This window comes from Acomys minous (assembly GCF_964271855.1).
Source record: "Acomys minous genome assembly, chromosome: 5".
NCBI lineage: Eukaryota > Metazoa > Chordata > Mammalia > Rodentia > Muridae > Acomys > Acomys minous.
The window spans coordinates 126,427,128-126,443,550 of NC_140494.1; the positions used below are offsets into that span (position 1 = coordinate 126,427,128).

At 48.9% G+C, this 16,423-nt stretch overlaps 1 protein-coding gene across 1 annotated transcript in view; it reads right to left on the bottom strand.

Annotated features, from left to right (window-relative positions):
• Positions 1–509: 509 nt before the first annotated feature.
• The window catches only part of TLN2 (talin 2), a 269,148-nt gene continuing 253,234 nt past the window's right edge, over positions 510–16,423 (bottom strand). Inside the window, 5 exon segments of the mRNA XM_084781229.1 lie at positions 510–1,460; positions 3,574–3,699; positions 6,692–6,919; positions 7,011–7,073; positions 9,330–9,455. Of these exon segments, the coding sequence (XP_084637355.1) occupies positions 1,332–1,460; positions 3,574–3,699; positions 6,692–6,919; positions 7,011–7,073; positions 9,330–9,455 (672 nt within the window). The 3' untranslated portion in view covers positions 510–1,331.

Here is a 16,423-nt window from a genome sequence, read left to right on the forward strand (position 1 = left end):
ATTCATCAAAACGTGCTGGTACTTGGTAGAAGCCCCTTGGCCATGGGCCATCTACCCTTCACCCACCATCTTAGGTAGAGGCTCAGATCAAATGTAACTCAGGGATCCATGATGTTCTTTCCAGAAGAGGGCCCTGAGAGGAAAGGCACGGGGGAAGAAATCTGGAGGGCCGAGAGTGCTGCGCCCAAATGATGTACTGTGATGTCACCTGTGTGACAATAAGCAACGCTGTCACACAGGCCCATGTTGACTAGAGGGTACATTTAGATTTGGGGAATATTAAGATATAGAGTGGGAAATGCCCTCTTGTGATCAAAGGTGAAAGTTCAACACAGCTTTCCATCTTGAATTTGGACCCTGCTAAGAGCACATAAACGGGTAGTCGGGGCTTGAGGATGGGAGGGCCCTCCTTTCCTTAGCCCCACCTGGCTCCACCTCCAGGGGGCGCTGCACTCAGGCCCACCAGGGCCACAATTTGTGTGTGTGCATCCGCAGGAACCGAAACAGCCTTGCAGAGGAAGGAGCCCAGGGTTTTATTCTGGCCCCTGCCCACCTAACCCTGACCACTTTCCACAACTCTGCCCTTTGGATTACGGAGGGAGAAAAATAAAATAACTTCCTTTTTTTTTTTTCTGGGCCACAGGATACAAGATGGGTGTAGATTGTACAAGGAGCTTTACACACTGAGGCAAGAGAAGCGTGCAAACAGGGCAGGGGTTCTCCACCCCTGTGGGTTAATCAGTGCTCCAAACTTACAAGGACCTCTGTGACCCTAGACCCCAGAGTCCACCTGGGAGTGTTTCTGGCTTTGTTAACAGCGTCCAACTCTGGCTACAGCCTTTTCTCTCTGGAGAGAACAGCTGTGTCTGTGGCACTGACGATTCCTGTGAGCCATGATTGCTACCGATGTACTTTTCCCCAGCGTGATCTCACAGGGAGGCCCTGGAGCAGTCTTGAGGGGCAAAGGAGGAGAGGTGTCTGAGAACGACGTAATACTGACTTCTCTCTTTTTTGGTAACAGTCCATGAAACGTGCGCCCCTTTCTCCGGAGATATAGCAAGGTTCGAGGGGAGGTGTAGGAGGGACGCTGTACCGTGTGAGATCAGGATCATGCAGCCGATGGTGACGGGACCAAGAGTGAGGAAGAGACTCCAGGTGGAAGGCCAGCAGTTTCCAGGAAGTACCTGGCTCTCGGGGACACTGGTCTGTCCAGTTCTTGGTGTGTGTGTGTGTGTGTGTGTGTGTGTGTGTGTGGGTGTGTGTGTGTGTGTGGGTGTGTTGGGGGTAGGGGGCTGGGGACCACCTCCGGCGCTCACCGCCATGGGCGGGCCTTAGCTCTCGTCTTCCCTCAGCTCCGTGGGTAGGAATTTGTACTGCTGCTGGCGGATCTGGGCCAGCTTCTTCCTGGCTTCCTCCAGCTCTCGCTCTTTCTTAAGCATTTCTTCCTGGGCTGCGATGATCTGGAAGGGGGAAAACAAGAGCAGGGTGGGTCTTTTGTGGAAGACTTTGTCTTCTGCAGCCCCTCCAACAATGAATGCAAAAGAATATTCTTTTTCTAATTAGTTTGTGTGTGTGGAGGGTGTGCGCATGTGCCGTAGCGCATGCGGAGTGGTCCAGGAACAACATGCAGATGTCGGCTCTCTATTTCTGACACTGGGTCCTAGGGGTTGAACTCAGGTCTTCAGGCCTTTGCCCACAAGCATCTCTACCTGCTGAGCCATAATACTGGCCCAGGAACCGAATTCTTAGCTCTGAAAATTAGCCCGTACCACAACTTGATTTTTGAGACCAATGACCCAACTGATCAGGAAAAAAAAAAAACCAAGCTGACTTCTGGGTAGGGACTGAGGAGGAGCCACTTTCTGCATCCATACAGGCTAGGTGTCTGCGGTTGACTTAGACCGTTCTGTCGCCTTTGTGGATCGCCTGTGAAAGTCCTGTGTTTACAAGGGGGGGTCTGAGGCTGAGAGACAGTGGGCTGCTTCAGTGACTCAGCTGGTAGAGAAGGGTGGAGCTCAGGCATGCAGGAAGGTAAAGCCAGGACCCTCAACCACTAGGTGGCCCTCAAATAGAGTTGGTCCTTAGCGTCTGTTGGGGATGGGTTCCTGGGCGGAGAGTCCTAGCCGGCTGTACCCCCAAATCCAAAGAGGATCAAGTCCTTGATATAAAACGGCACAGTATTTGCATATAACCTATGTATCTCCTCCTGTATTTATTGGTTTGGGGAGTGTGTGCATGTATGCATACAAGTGCAGGCTCATGTGTGTGTAAGTACACATGTGCACAAGTGAGTATGTAAGTGGCTACACATGTATGTAGAGGCCAGAGGTCAGCTTTGACTGTTGTTCCTCAGGGAGCCATCCACCTTGTCTCTGGGGACACTTTTTTCTTGGAACTAGGCTGGCTGGTGAGCGAGCCCCAGGGGCCAGTCTGTCTCTGCCACCTCAGCACTGGTATTGTGCATGGACACACCACACCCGGTTTTTAAACATGGGATTTGGGGATCCCACTTAGGTCCTCATGCTGGCATGACAAGCCCTTTGGCCTCTGAGCCATCTCCCTAGTTCCCTTGGACATATTTTAAATAATCTCCAGATGATTTCTAAGCTTGGATGCAACATGAGCACTGTGTGCACAGCTGCTAAACGGTATTGCTTAGAGAACGCTAGACACACAGCCTTTCCACATCCAGTGCAGTTGCAGCTCTTCCTGAAGAGTTTCAAGTTACTGTTGGTAGAATCCAAGAATGTGAAAGCTGTGGCCAGACAGAGGATGGAATGCATGTATTTCATGCTTCTAAGGTCTACATCTGAGGAGTACCAGTTAACTGTTACAGTGGGGCTAAGGTAAGTTTGTACTCAAGGAAGCCAAACAAGCCCCTTCAGTGGACCCTTCCAGAACACCCACTACGTCAACAACTTTATGGACCAAGGTGGGGACACTAGGTACAGAACTATTTCCTAAATTTAACTGATCAAGGGACCCTTTTATGTGAGACTTCTAAAGGAACAAGTGAATAAAAACCACTTTCTGGTAAACCAAAAACTAACTTAAAAAAAAAAAAAAACAACCCAACCTGATGTACAGTCAAAACCTGGGGCAGTTTGGGTGGCCGTCCAGACACATGGCTGGTTATTTTCTGTTCCTTTCTTTATAATTGAATACCTGAATTTTAGCTAGGTGCATGACTACCCGGAAAGGAACCTGCCATTTCCCATCCTCCTGTGTGGTACCTACATGTTGGCCAATGGTACGGGAGAGAAAAGAGGTTTGTAAATTCTGGCACTTGCTCATTTCCTTCTTTTGGACAGATGGGACACCAAAGCTGGTAATTAGGCCATCTTGGGCCCAGTTGCCAGGGTCAACATCTAAGGAGGGAGAATACGGTGCAAGGTGCAGCCTGGGTCTCAGACACAGCAAGAACACCGCAGCCTTCCCACATGGCTTGCGCCCAGTCACATTCAGAGAAGAGATGGGACTTGTATCCTGCTTAAGGCTCTGTTTTGTTGAGTAACTGCTGTAATGTAACCCCCATCTTGGCAGTTGCACACTACTGTGTGTTTAGCCACTCACCTGAGCAATGCCTCCCACAAACTTTGTTTTCACGACGACATCGTCATCGTCAGCTTTGCCAAATGCTGCCTTCTGGGCTGCACGGACAAGATTGTCTGAGGCTCTTTTCACAGCGTTTCCTGCTGCCTAGAGAGGGAGCAAGACACACGTGACATCATTAGCAAGAACAGACACGAAGCTCACGAGACCAAGTTACATTATAACACAGAAGTGAGCGGAGCCAGCGAGAGACATCAACCTAACTACAGATCGCTCAGTGACGGATTGAGATACAGTTCTTGGCTCCCCAAAAACACATGCCTTTTTTTCCTCACTTAAAAAAATGCTTTTATGTGTGTTTATGTGGGGTGCATGTGTGTGGATATGGAGGTCGGAGAACCTCAGGAATGCCACCTACTTCCTTTGAGATGGGCTCCCTCTGGGGTCTGAAGCTCACTGATTAGGTTAGTTGGTGAGCCCCAGGGTTGCCCTTGTCCTCGCCTCGACAGCATCTAGATTAAAACTCATGCCACCACACTCAAGATTTCTTACGTGGGCTCTGGGGATCAAGTTTAGGTCTTCACACTGACAGAGCAAATGAATGCTTTACTGACTGAGCGATTGCTCTGGCCTGAGCACATGGTTTTGACGGGGAATAATGACCACGCGACAAGTGGCACATTTAATACAAGTATACTCAGGGGCTGCCTCCTTAGTCTGGAAAGCCATGGCCCCTTTGGTCCTAACCTCGAATGTGCTTGAAGTCATGGCCCTGGCTTCATGACTGTCTGCAGGCCACAGTTGTGGCTCATGTCCTCTTTCCCAGTGATCTCGGGTGCTCTGTGCTAACCTTCTTGCAGCCCTTGCCACCCTTGGGTCTCTCTGACAGGGACAGCTCTACTCAGGGCACCACCAGCTGAAGGGCAGGGATAGAGTTGAACTCTCTGTGCCCTCAGAACCTGCTAAGGACAGGCTACTCAGAGTCGGGACTCGCTGAAGGTCTCCTGAGGGGTGACCCTGTGTGGGGTTAAGAGCCTTGTCAGTAGTGAGACTTTACAGATATGCTTTAAGTCACAGCCAGGCTTATGATTTATGAACAAGATGAAGAGACTGCTAGAGACGCATCTCAAAAAGTCCGTCAACGGAAGTCTCCATCTTTTAATTATAGACGCTTGTCCAATCTAGTTTACTCTTTTGTGTCCGTGGATGCGCAGAGGTGTACATGTACATAGAGGTCAGAAGTTGGCTGGCCAGAAAACCCCAGGGAGGTCTTCCTGTTTCTGCCTCCCTCACACTGGGATTACAGTTACATGTCACCGTGTCTGGCTTTTGTGTGGGTGCTGGGATCGAACTCAAGTCTTTGTGCGTGTGCCTGTAAGCACTTTCCCCACTGTGCCATGCACTCAGCTCCTAGTGTATTCTTAATCCTCAGGGAGCAGGGCCCTGGGGAACTGTCTTCTGCCAACTGAGGTTTGGAATTATCTTTTGGTGGTGGTCAAAGCATCAGAAAATCTCCAATGCTCCTTGCCTATCTCTTTCAGAGTCAAGAGTTTAGGTCCAGGGTGTAGCCATGACTTTCAGCTCCTGATCTTCCAGGCTCCACCTCCCAAGTACTGGCCTCACAGGCTTACACCACCAACCCTGTTTTATACGGTACTGGGGATTAAACCCAAGTCTGAATGTTTGCTAGGCATTCTGCCAGACAGCCATACCCCTAGCCCTGAAACCCAGATCTCTCTTAATGTGTTTCCTCAGAGCATCTCCTGTATGTAGGAGTCCTACATCCATGAGAGAATAAGGATTTAAAAAATCATGTAAGACTTTTGAGTCTATAAGAAGCACCTAGTTTTTCTGCCCTTTATGATTTTATTCATGATGACTATACCAGATACTTTAATATTTTATTTATTTTACGTATGAGTGCTCTGCCTGCATGTACACCTTCAGGCCAGAAGTGGGCATCAGATTCCAGAATAGATGGCTGTGAGCCACCACGTGGTTGCTGGAAACTGAACTTGGGTCCTCTGGAAGAGCAGACAATGCTCTTCTCCACTGAGCCATCTCTCCAGCCCTATACCAGACACTTTAAATCAATAGAAATGATCTATATAATAACACTTATCATGGTAAAATTCTAGAAGCTGGAAGCAAATACAATGTCTGAAGCACGGAGCAAACTGGCATAATCAGCTGACGTGAAACCATGCGATAACTACAAGACGAGATTCATGAAGAATGGAGCCTCCGCCTCAGGGAACAAATGTTTATGGTGATGTGCTATGCGACAAGAAAGCAGATGTATCTCGCTATGACCACAACCAGACACAAGCATCTCGTGTAGATGACAAGAAGGATAGAAAACAAACATTTGATGTGTGTGTGTGTTGGGGGGGGGGGCGGGAGGCGCACTGGAGCAATGCAACTTTCCATTTCAAATGTTCCCTTCGTTGAATAGAGTATAAAACTTATTTTAAGTTCCATATATATATATGGAGGTCTGAAGACAACTCTCTCCTACCATGTAGATTCTGGGGATTGGAGCCATCTTTACAGCTCCCTGAAAGTGTTATAATTAAAACAATCAGAACAGTGTATGTATGGAGGGACTTGTTATAAACATATTCTCTGGGTTCTGGAAAGGAAACCTTAGCGACTTCTTAAATCCCTTCTGGCCTTCTCTTCCTGCTAGAGCAAACACTACCTGAGAGCCTCCTCTGAGTCAGGAGCCAGGAGGAAGATGGGTTACCTGAGATGCTCACAACCCTGACACAGAAAACCAAAGGCAAAAAGTGTTACATGACAGGAACCACAGGAGTGGCCAGGCCAGGGACTCTGGCAGGACAGAGGAAGGAGCCAGGAAGAGTTTCCCCAAAAGAGGAGACTTTGAGTTCAGTCACAGAAAACGAACAGGAGTTGGCTGGATCGGGGTGGTGAGAGGCCAGACCATTCCAGGCGAGTGATGGCCCACAGGCACCAGCCCAGAAGGCCCAGGTGCTATGTAGATGTGGTGGGCAGCGGCTGTGGGATGCGCAGATGCAGACTGTGGAGGATGAGGCTGGAGGCTGACACAGAGCTGGCTGATGGAAAGCCTAGTGGGTCATGCCAAGGAAGTGAGACGGTCCCCTCTGGTGACACTTACCCGCTCCAACAGGAGTATTTTCCCACCAGCATCAGTGACCATTACCTGTAGCCGTTTCATGGCCTCTGAATCCTGGTCGGCCTTCACCTTGCAGGCTACCAGCAGCTGAGCAGTGGAAGCTGCCACCTGCTTGGCCGATGAGATGAGCTTTTCCTCACTGGCATGCCCCTGAACAGAGGCATTGGCTGCCTCACAGAGACTGCTGGTTGCTGCTGCCACCATCCGAGCCTGAGGACAGTCAACAGAGAAGTGACCCAAGGCCCAAACCTCCCTTGGGGGTATTCACAAAGCCAATGAAGAGGAAAAGAAGGTAACTCACAGCAGAGATCAGCCCCTGTGACCACTGTCCATCGTCAGCAGCGTTGGCAGGGATGGAACCCACCTGGTGAATAGGGGAGAGAAGCTGGCGTGAGCAAGGTGAGCTGTAGCCACTCAAGACCTGCCCATGCCCTGTGACCAGCCACACAGCACTGTCCGGTCACCTTCACCAATAGCACTGACCTTAGAACGGACCAGTCATTCCCCTCACGGGGTCCCAGCCAACTGGTACCGACTGGCCCCACATACGCAAAGGACAATGCTCCAATGGCTCTTATTGGCTGCTGGATACTACATTTTTAGGAAATGATGGTTTGGGGCTGTCTCTGTAGTGGAAAGTTTGGGTGTGTCTTTAAAAACTCAGTTATGTAAACATGTTTTTGTTTTAATCCCAGGTGTGGGATATGGGGCTGACTCAGATTGTCCGCAGCAGCAAACTATTTGCCTCGAGTGGGCTCTTTGGCAGCTGCAGAGACTTTAATTCTGAGGACTCTGGAGAAGGAATAAATAGCAGAGCCCAGAGAGAGACAGGGGTGCTCTGAGAAGGCAGAGTGCTGCTGCTCCTCCTTGCTGCTCCTGGTTGCTGATGATGCAGTTTGACGAGAAGAAGTTGGAGACATCCTGAAATGAAGATTGGACTTGCTCCAAGGAACTACATCCCTAAAGTAGCTAAAGAGACATCGCCCCTTCTCCCCTGTTCCCTGGTGCTGGGGTGTTAGCAGAGACTGGGGTAGAGAAAGGAGGCTTAAGAAACTAAAATAAAATAGAGTTAAGAGTAGCACTGACATAGCTCTGATGCTGACGTCCTCTGTTGACCTTTTCTTTGTTATAAACACTAAAGTTTCCTCCTTTCAAGGGTCAAGGGCATTTATATCTTTCCTGTGCGCACCTTGAAATCCATGGTGTGGGATTCTGGCAGAAGATAGTAAAATATCTCCCACTATGCAAATGAGGGCAGACCCTGTCTTTAAAAAAAGAATACATTTTTCAGTAGTGGAGAGGACAAAGGGGCATTTCTGCTTCTACATAGAGACTAACGTAAACGAGAGATGTTTCTGTCCAGATCTAGAAGGTATTGCTGCAGAAGCTAAGAGTGAGTACCTCAATTTGAAAACCAGATTGGGGAACCCATCAACAATTACAGGCATCTCCAGGCAACCCCCCGAGACCCTATACAATCCTATAGCTCCCTGAAGGTCATCCAAACTTCCTTTCCTGGCTCTTAAATGCCTGTCCAAACCAAGTCTTGGGAGAGCAGGAAGCCCTACTACACTCAAGGCAGATTCTCTGGCATGTGGCCATCTGTTTAGCACAGTCTTTTACTATGGTTGAAGGAAGGTGAACACTTCAATGCTCGGCCTGTGTCTCTCTAGGTTGTCCAGTCAACACAAACTTGATGGAAATACATAGGAAGATGAACCCAAGGCAGGACCCACAGAGATTCTGTGCGAAGGCCAGCGGCCAGCCTGCAGACTTGGGCGGGAAGATGTATACCCAATGACCTTGAGTGACATCCCACATGATGGTTTAGGAAGAACCACCGTGTGATTTAGACTAAGACGCACACAGCTTCCCGGCAGAAGATGAGGAGTCACTAGTCAGGAGCAGCTTCTCGTCTGTTCTTTAAAAGTCAGCCCAGCTCTTTGTGTACAAAGAGCAAAGGCCTCATGACACAGATACATGTGACCAAATCTTCCTCACATGTACAACTCAACACGTTTCTGGAGTGTCTCTGTATTCTGGAAGCTCCCAACAAGACCCAGTCTGGTTAGAACAGTCCCACGTATGGGAACAACAGGACATAATATGCATTTTAAATGTTGAGAAGCAGTGATGGTCTTATGCCAGTGCAGGCGTACTGGGTTAAGGATGATGAAGGAGACTGAAGGAAATCTCAGATTTAAATTTAGACTGGCCTGTGAGGCACAGGCTCAGCAAGGCACTAACTGTCAAGCCGTCAAGCACTCACTCAGTGGTCCTAAAGCCAAGTGGAGGTGATTAGAGAGCCCCTGGGAAACGCTGACAGCTTAGACAGCCTAACGCACAGTGGGACCAGAAGTGCCTCAGTGGTCAGGCCCTGATCACTGCGCGGAGTGGGACATTTTCCTTAACGAGAAGCAGGTGAGAGGCCTAGAAGCCAAAGCTTTTACTCAGCTGCTGGGATTTAAACACAGTTTTCAGTGGTGGGGAAAACACTTGTGACCCAGCAACAGGATCCCCCACACATTTTTTTTTCCCTCAAGCCAAACATTTCCCCCCTATCTCTCAGTGGCTGTCCCTCTGTGGATCCTCTGTGGCATGGCCACCCAGGATTACCCACCTTGCCTTGGGCCACCAGCTCCCTCTGGGCTGCTGAGGCTGATTTGACCAGGGCACTTGTGGCAGCAGCAATGGACTTAGCGGCTTCTAAGATCTGTTCTTCAAAATCCAAGGTCTCGTCTGCTTGCTGTAACAAAAAGAAAACCAAGTCATACGTGATGGACAGCCGTAAGGGGCTCTTTCTGCCAGGCTACTTACTGGTTGATCACCTGGCTCTTCCGGTGCCTATAGTTTTTTGTTGACAAGCCACACCCAGGGTAGGGAGGCCTCTCCATCTGCTGCCTCCCCTCCCCCTCCACTAGAAAGTAAAAGGTGTTAGTGGTGCCATTCTACACACGTTTTAAATCAGAAAAGGCTGGGAAGTGCTCTTCCAAGCCACAGTCTTTAAAGGCCACTGTGGGTGAGACACTCAGAAGGCTCCAGAAATATCAAGAACCCAACTCAAAGCCATCAACTATCAAAGTCGAAAGAATGAGTGGTGACATATTTGGCCAGAACTTCGAGCTCAAAAATGGGCTTGAAAATAAGGGAAGATGGTCATTAGCTCTAAAAGCCCGATTTTGCTTGGGAGAAAACCCAAGGTAACTCAGGATCGACATTTCTGGGGTGGGCGTCGTACATCGACCACATGGTACCTAGTAGTGGAAAAGAAAACAGGGCAGCTTCACGGTGAGGCTTGTTCAGTTACCTGGATGCCCAAGCAGGGCTCCGCCCCAGGAAGAGCCCTGGACACCACTGCACAGATGTCAGGCCCCTGGACAGATCATAATTCACCACCACCAAAACCACCCCAGAAGTTGGGAAGGTACTTTGGGGGCAAGCAGGCAGGTATAAAGATGGCGGTCGCAGGCTGGGTCAGATGGAGTACACAGTGGCCGAACAGAGGAGCCTCTGCGGTCTGCTGGGTTAACATTCTGCAGGACTCTAGGTCAGTTTGGTTTGACTGTCCTTGAACCACAGCCAGCTGAAGGTGTAAGGCATTAGGAGAAAATGGTCGGGCACAGCAATGCTTCTCTTCCTATGTACACTAAAGTCAGTGTCCGGCTTACCCTGAAAATAATCTTATGTGTACAATTCCGTGGCATTAAATATATTCACAACGTTGAGTAATGACAGGACATTTCTGAGGACCCGCTATCTGGCCAACTACGTTGCTGCATAGTTTGTGTTAATGCTCTCTTACACAAAAATCATTTACTGAAATTATCTTTATGCATACGTTTGTGACGATAAAACCTAGGTTTAATGAGGTGACTGGGCACAGAGAAGGACATGCCAACCACAGGATACCCAACGGTGTAAGGGAAACCAAGGCAGCATGAAGAGTCTGAACCACAGTCTACACCTACATCGCCCTGAGTTCAAAATAATGCATGCTTGCCAGATCAGGTGCACACCCGGGGGCACCACAGAAAAACGACTTCATACTGGATATAAACAAGCAGCCTGCAAATGGGCTGCCTGGAACTTTAGACAGGACAGGCACACACCTTTTCTCTCTTCCCCCACCTCTCTATGTGTATATGTGTATGTATGCATGTGCTTGGAGGTAAGGCAGAAAACATCTTGGGTGTCATACTTCAGGAATGGCCTGAAGGCTGCTGCTGCGGCGGCTGCTGCTGCTGCTGCTGCTGCTGCTGCTGCTGCGGTGGTGGTTTTGAGCCAGGCTCTCTCATTGGCCTGGGCTGGTCAGTTTGGCTGGGCTGGCCAGCAAACACCAAGAATCTTCACATCTCTCCTTCTCCAGTGCTGGGATGACAAGTATGCACCACCGTATTCATCTTTTTTTTTTTAAAGTGTGGGATCTGGGGATCAAATTCTGGCCCTCAAGCTTGCACAGCAAGCATTTTACTGACTGAACCGAACCATTTCCTTGATCCCTAGATCCTTATTCTTAACTGTATCATGAGCCTCAAAAAATATTGATTATTTTTTAAAAGATTGACTTAATTATTTATACAGTACTCTGCCTGCATGCACACCTGCAGGCCAGAAGAGGGCACCAGATCTCATTACAGATGGTTGTGGGCCACCATGTGGTTGCTGGGAATTGAACTCAGGACCTTCAGAAGAGCAGCCAGTGCTCTTAACCTCTGATCCATCTCTCCAGCCTGATTATGATAATGTTTTATAACTCATACTATCAAAATAAAGCCTGAATGCACTAGCAGTGGGTGTGAGGAGTGAGAACAGCATGCTGTGAGTTCCCAGAGGGAATCGGCATACATGTTTCTTATTTCCGACAAGAGTCTTGCTCAAAGGGTATTTGGGAGAGAAAGGGACCCAGCTTTGTAGGCTAATTCTGGGTGAGAAGAGTTTAGGACTTGTCTACTGAAATATAAACTCCACTTATTATAAGACAGTGCCATAAAATGTACTCATGTGCATAGGCTCCAAAATACATGACATCGGATTTATATAGACATAGAAATACACATGACTATATGTTGTATATATTCATCTAATGACATGGAGATTAAAGGTTTTCTAGAAGTTTCTTCTGCAAAAGAAAGTGAAGCATGTAACAGATTAAGCCATCTGGGGGCTCCCCAAAGGGAGCACTTCTCTCATTTTGTGGATGAGGAAATGGAAGCCTGGGGTGGTCCCCATGCCTCCCAGACTCCTGCCCCGAGTGGCCTCGGAGTCCAAGCTCACATGACAGAAGGAGAACGCCCAGCATCCGCTTCCGACTATAACCTCACAGAAACGGAAATTTCCTCATGGCTCAGTGCTGGGCTCTCACAAGGATCCCTGTCACCACTGGTTAGAAGTCCTTCTTCCCCTCGGCTGCCCTGCGCGTCTTGACTTTAATCTTCACATTAAAACAGTACACACTTAAACATCTACCTTGAGAGTATTTTGGGCACCCATAGATTTTTCTACAATGGCCACCATTTAATGTTTTGTTTTGTTTCCATCACGTCTCTGGGTTTGAAAACAGACACAGTACACAGCCTTATCTTCAGGAGCTCCTGATGAGGTACAGAAAGCTCCACGGGAAAGGGCTGCTGCCCAGATGCTTGGGCCTGAGTCCGCCTCGCCCACCGCCCCAGCCAAGGTTATAGCTATAAGGGTGGGAAGAAACACCCACCGTGAACTGTAGGGACCAGCGGGTCATCCTCTGATCTCAGGGACAACGGGATCTCCCACAGTGTGCAGACTGGCCTGCGACTTCTCTACCAGCTCCGGTGCCCACTAGCTGCCAGGATGGAGGACACAGCCTTTGGCCATGAGGTAAAACGAGAAAGGCTTGCTCTCTGAAGGGCTATCCTATTTAAAAAGTATCACACCCCTACATGTGAGGTGTGTTTGCCTCCCTCAGAGCTGGGAGAGGCACCAGCAGCAGTGTGGACTGACAGCCAGGGAACTCCAGCAGAGAATCTGCAGCCTAGGCAGAACGGTTCCTCAGGCCTGCTCCCCTCACACAGAGCTCTCATGCTTAGCTCCCCCCAGGAAGGCTGAGTCGTCACTTTCCTCTTTAATTGTGACATTTTGCTAACCTGACCCAGGATGTTGGACCTGCCTCTAGATTCGGAAAACCAAGGACTCTGCCGTGCTTAGTATTTTCCCCAATGACTGGATCTCAAGCACTTAAACCTTAAAGAGCATGGTTGGGTTAGTGCGATCGGTAACAGCTTGCTGCCAAGCCTGGGGACCTGAGTTTGATCCTGTAATCCATGTGATGGGAGAGAAACCAACTCCTTAAAGTTGTGGTACACTTCCAACCCCTAGAACTGACTAAATAAATTTAATTTAAAAAATGAGCTCATGCATATGGCTGCTTATATTTCTTTATGATTATTGGCAAGAGGGAAGGCAGTGGCCTTGAGAAGCCACAGGCTTACGAGAGAGCCCCTTCCGCTGAGTTCCCCACAGACCTGGATAAAGACGCACACTGTGCCTCAGTGGGTCTGAGGGAGGCTCAGGAATCTATTTCTAAGAAAGGAGGTTAGGAACCACTGTGGAAAACAGGCCAGTTAACTTCATTCCGTCCTCCTGTGGTCTGCTCAGAGGCTTTACTCAGTTTGTATAAAACCAGGCAAAAGAGCGGTTGTGGTACTGTCATTTGAATGCCTCAACGCCCCCACCGGCAAGAAGCCTCGCAAGTGCCAGAGTTCAGCCAGGAGACAGCAACAGAGGCGAGGGCTAGAGATGTGGCTCGGAGGGCCGAGAGCTTGCCCAGCGCACACACAGCCCTGGGTAGGATCCCCAACACTGCATAAACGGGGGGTAGTGGTATACATTTGTAACCCTAGCATGCCGGAGGCGGAAGCAGGAGGATCAGAGGTTCAAGGCCACCCTCGGCTCTATGGAAGAGGCCAGCCTGGGCTATGTGGGACCAGTTTCTGACACTGAGCCATATGCACACAGACACCTGTAAACACAGGCACTTTACGAAGTACTCTCACTTAAATTAGTAGATACAGAAAGGTACCAGCTAATGAAGTTGGTCACTCACCCTCTGTCCCTTTTTCTAGTCTCCTCTACTGGAAAGGCCACTGGCTGGGTTACCACCAGCTCTTAGCCCTGTCATTTCTGGGTAGTCTGGCTATCTGTTGCTGAAGATGGGGCTGTCCTCGCCTGGGCTGTTTGACACCTTCGAGAGAGGTCTGGGTACCCCTTGGTGACATTTTCCTGTCACTGGCTGTCTGCAGCGACCACCATCTAAAGTCAAAGAACTGCTTGGCCAGGCTTCACCTGGAGCTGGTTTCTTGCCTGTCTACCTCCCACGCTCAGAAGTGAACTTGAGACTCCCAGTTCTGCTCTGACATCTCAAACCCCAGAAGCTCCAGTCCCACTGGGCGGCGAGGGGGGAGGCAGTGTGGAAAGAGTAGCCTTTTTTTTTTTTCATTTTTATCTTATGTTTCTGTCTTTTGGGAATCTCAAGAACTTATTTTTGCAGTGACTCATTCAGTCTTCATTCCCTCCTCCCCGGTGGGCAGGAGGCTGGAAGTAAATCTATGAGAAACAGGAAGAACTCTCAACAGACACTGAAGAGGAAGTAACGACTGACTAAGTGCATTGTCATTTCTACTCATCATGGCCCCTGGTACAGGGGATCGAACCCAAAGTCTTGCACATGTGAGGCAAACACTATCACTGAGCTACATCTCCAGGCTCCTCATATTTTAAAAAATAATTTATTTAATTTTACTTTATGTGCATTAGTGTGAATGTGTCAGAAGGTGGAGTTACAGACAGGTGTGAGCTGCCATGTGCTGGGAATTGAACCCGGGTCCTTTGGAAGAACAGATAGTGTTCTTAACCACCGAGCCATCTCTCCAGCCTCAAGGCTCCTCATATTTTAAAACTGGCTTTTTAGACGAAGCAAGTCTATTTGGATTCTGTGTTACATGCTTGGCTCAAGTTACAAATAAGACACAAAGTGAGGACAAAGCAACCTCAAGGGACACACGAAGCAGCTAGGCACTGCTTTTGGCCTGTCCCTCAGCGCCAGCCCAGGCAGTGGCTAACTCAGACACTGGTCGTTGTACCATACTGTCTAACACATCACTTCCGGTCTGCACCAGCTGCCTCTGGGAAGCAGTTCGTCAATTTTCTTTGGTCTCTAGCTCAGGTATAGTTTCCATTTCATATTAAAAATTTCTAAGATGTTTATCGAAATAAACAGGAAGTGCCTTCTCTTCTCCCACCCTCAGGAGTTCCGTCTCCTTCCTGTTCCATCGTTAGTGACCCACCTACACTCCCTGACGCCCCCCGCCAACCCCGGCCCCCTGGCAAGTGTGGCAGGGAGAGCATTTGGTTCCATGGCCCTTGTTCTCACACACTGTGTGACTTACGCCCCTCAGACGCTTCACTCACGAACAGCCCTGACCTCTGCTTTAGCCTTAGAAAGTATCTGTTAAGACACTTGTGTTTTTTTCCCCCCTGTTGTTTTCTTGAGACAGAACCAAATGTACCCCAGGCTAGCCTCCCATTAGATATGTAGAAGACGCCCTTGAACTTCTGACCCTCTTGTCTCTTGGATCAGAGGCACGCACAACCATGCCAGTTTATGGGTGCTGGAGACCGAAGCAAGGTCCTCACGTGTGCAAGGCAAGCACTCTATCAGATGAGACCAGACTTTTAAATTTTTCTTATTATTCTTATTATTGCTTGTGTGTACATGTGTGTGGTTGCACACGTAGCATGGTGCACACATGGAGGTTAGAGGCCAGCTTTCTGGAGCCGGTTCTCTCCTCGCACAGTGGGATCTGGGCACTGAGTTTAGCTTGCCAGGCTTGCCTGGTAAACATTTTTAGCCCCTGAGCTCTTGCTAGCCCAGACAGCACACTTTGAGAGCTAAAGGGTACCATGGCCATTTCCCACAAACAAGTGACATGTACCAGAGAGCTAATCATGCTATTGCCCTTTTTCATTCAGTACGTATCTTGGCTTTTTCTGTGTTAAAGGCTTGAAGAGTAGCCACTACAAAACAAGGTCGCATTAAGTCAGAAGTTCAGTGGATATATATGTGTGTGTATGTGTGTGTGTGTGTGTGTGTGTGTGTGTGTGTGTGTGTGTTACATATAATTCAATGTCCTCAAGGGAAAAAAGGAAGCCAATACCTAGGATTCCCACAGCATGCAGGAGGTCGTCCCTTCCCAGTTGCATGCCTAAATGGAACAGGCAGCCATGTTTTTCCTTTCTTGTGCTGAACCTGCCTACTTCTGGCTTGCTTCTGGTTTTGACCTGAGAGGTGTTCTAGGGAGAAAATCTTGGGAAAGGGACACAGTGGCTCCATCAGCTTCTGCTTTGAAGGACCCAAGGGTGAGTTGGCTGTAGGACCTCCTTCATCCTTAAGAGTTCTAAACACAAAGCAAATCTCCCAGAACAACCGGCCCCCTCCACAGAGGCCTGGTCTCAGGGGAAGCTCAGGGCGACGGAGAGAAAACACTGCATGCTTGTGGCTGGACAGGCATTGCCTCTGCATCCAGATAGACAAAAAGGACGTGAATTCATGTAGAATCCACTGGAAATGATCCAAGCCTGCACGATTAGTATCTTGGGGTGGTTTTCCCACAGAACATATTGCTTTATTACATTTTTTAGCTATTTATTTTCAAAATGAAAAGTCGTATCACTGAGATAATT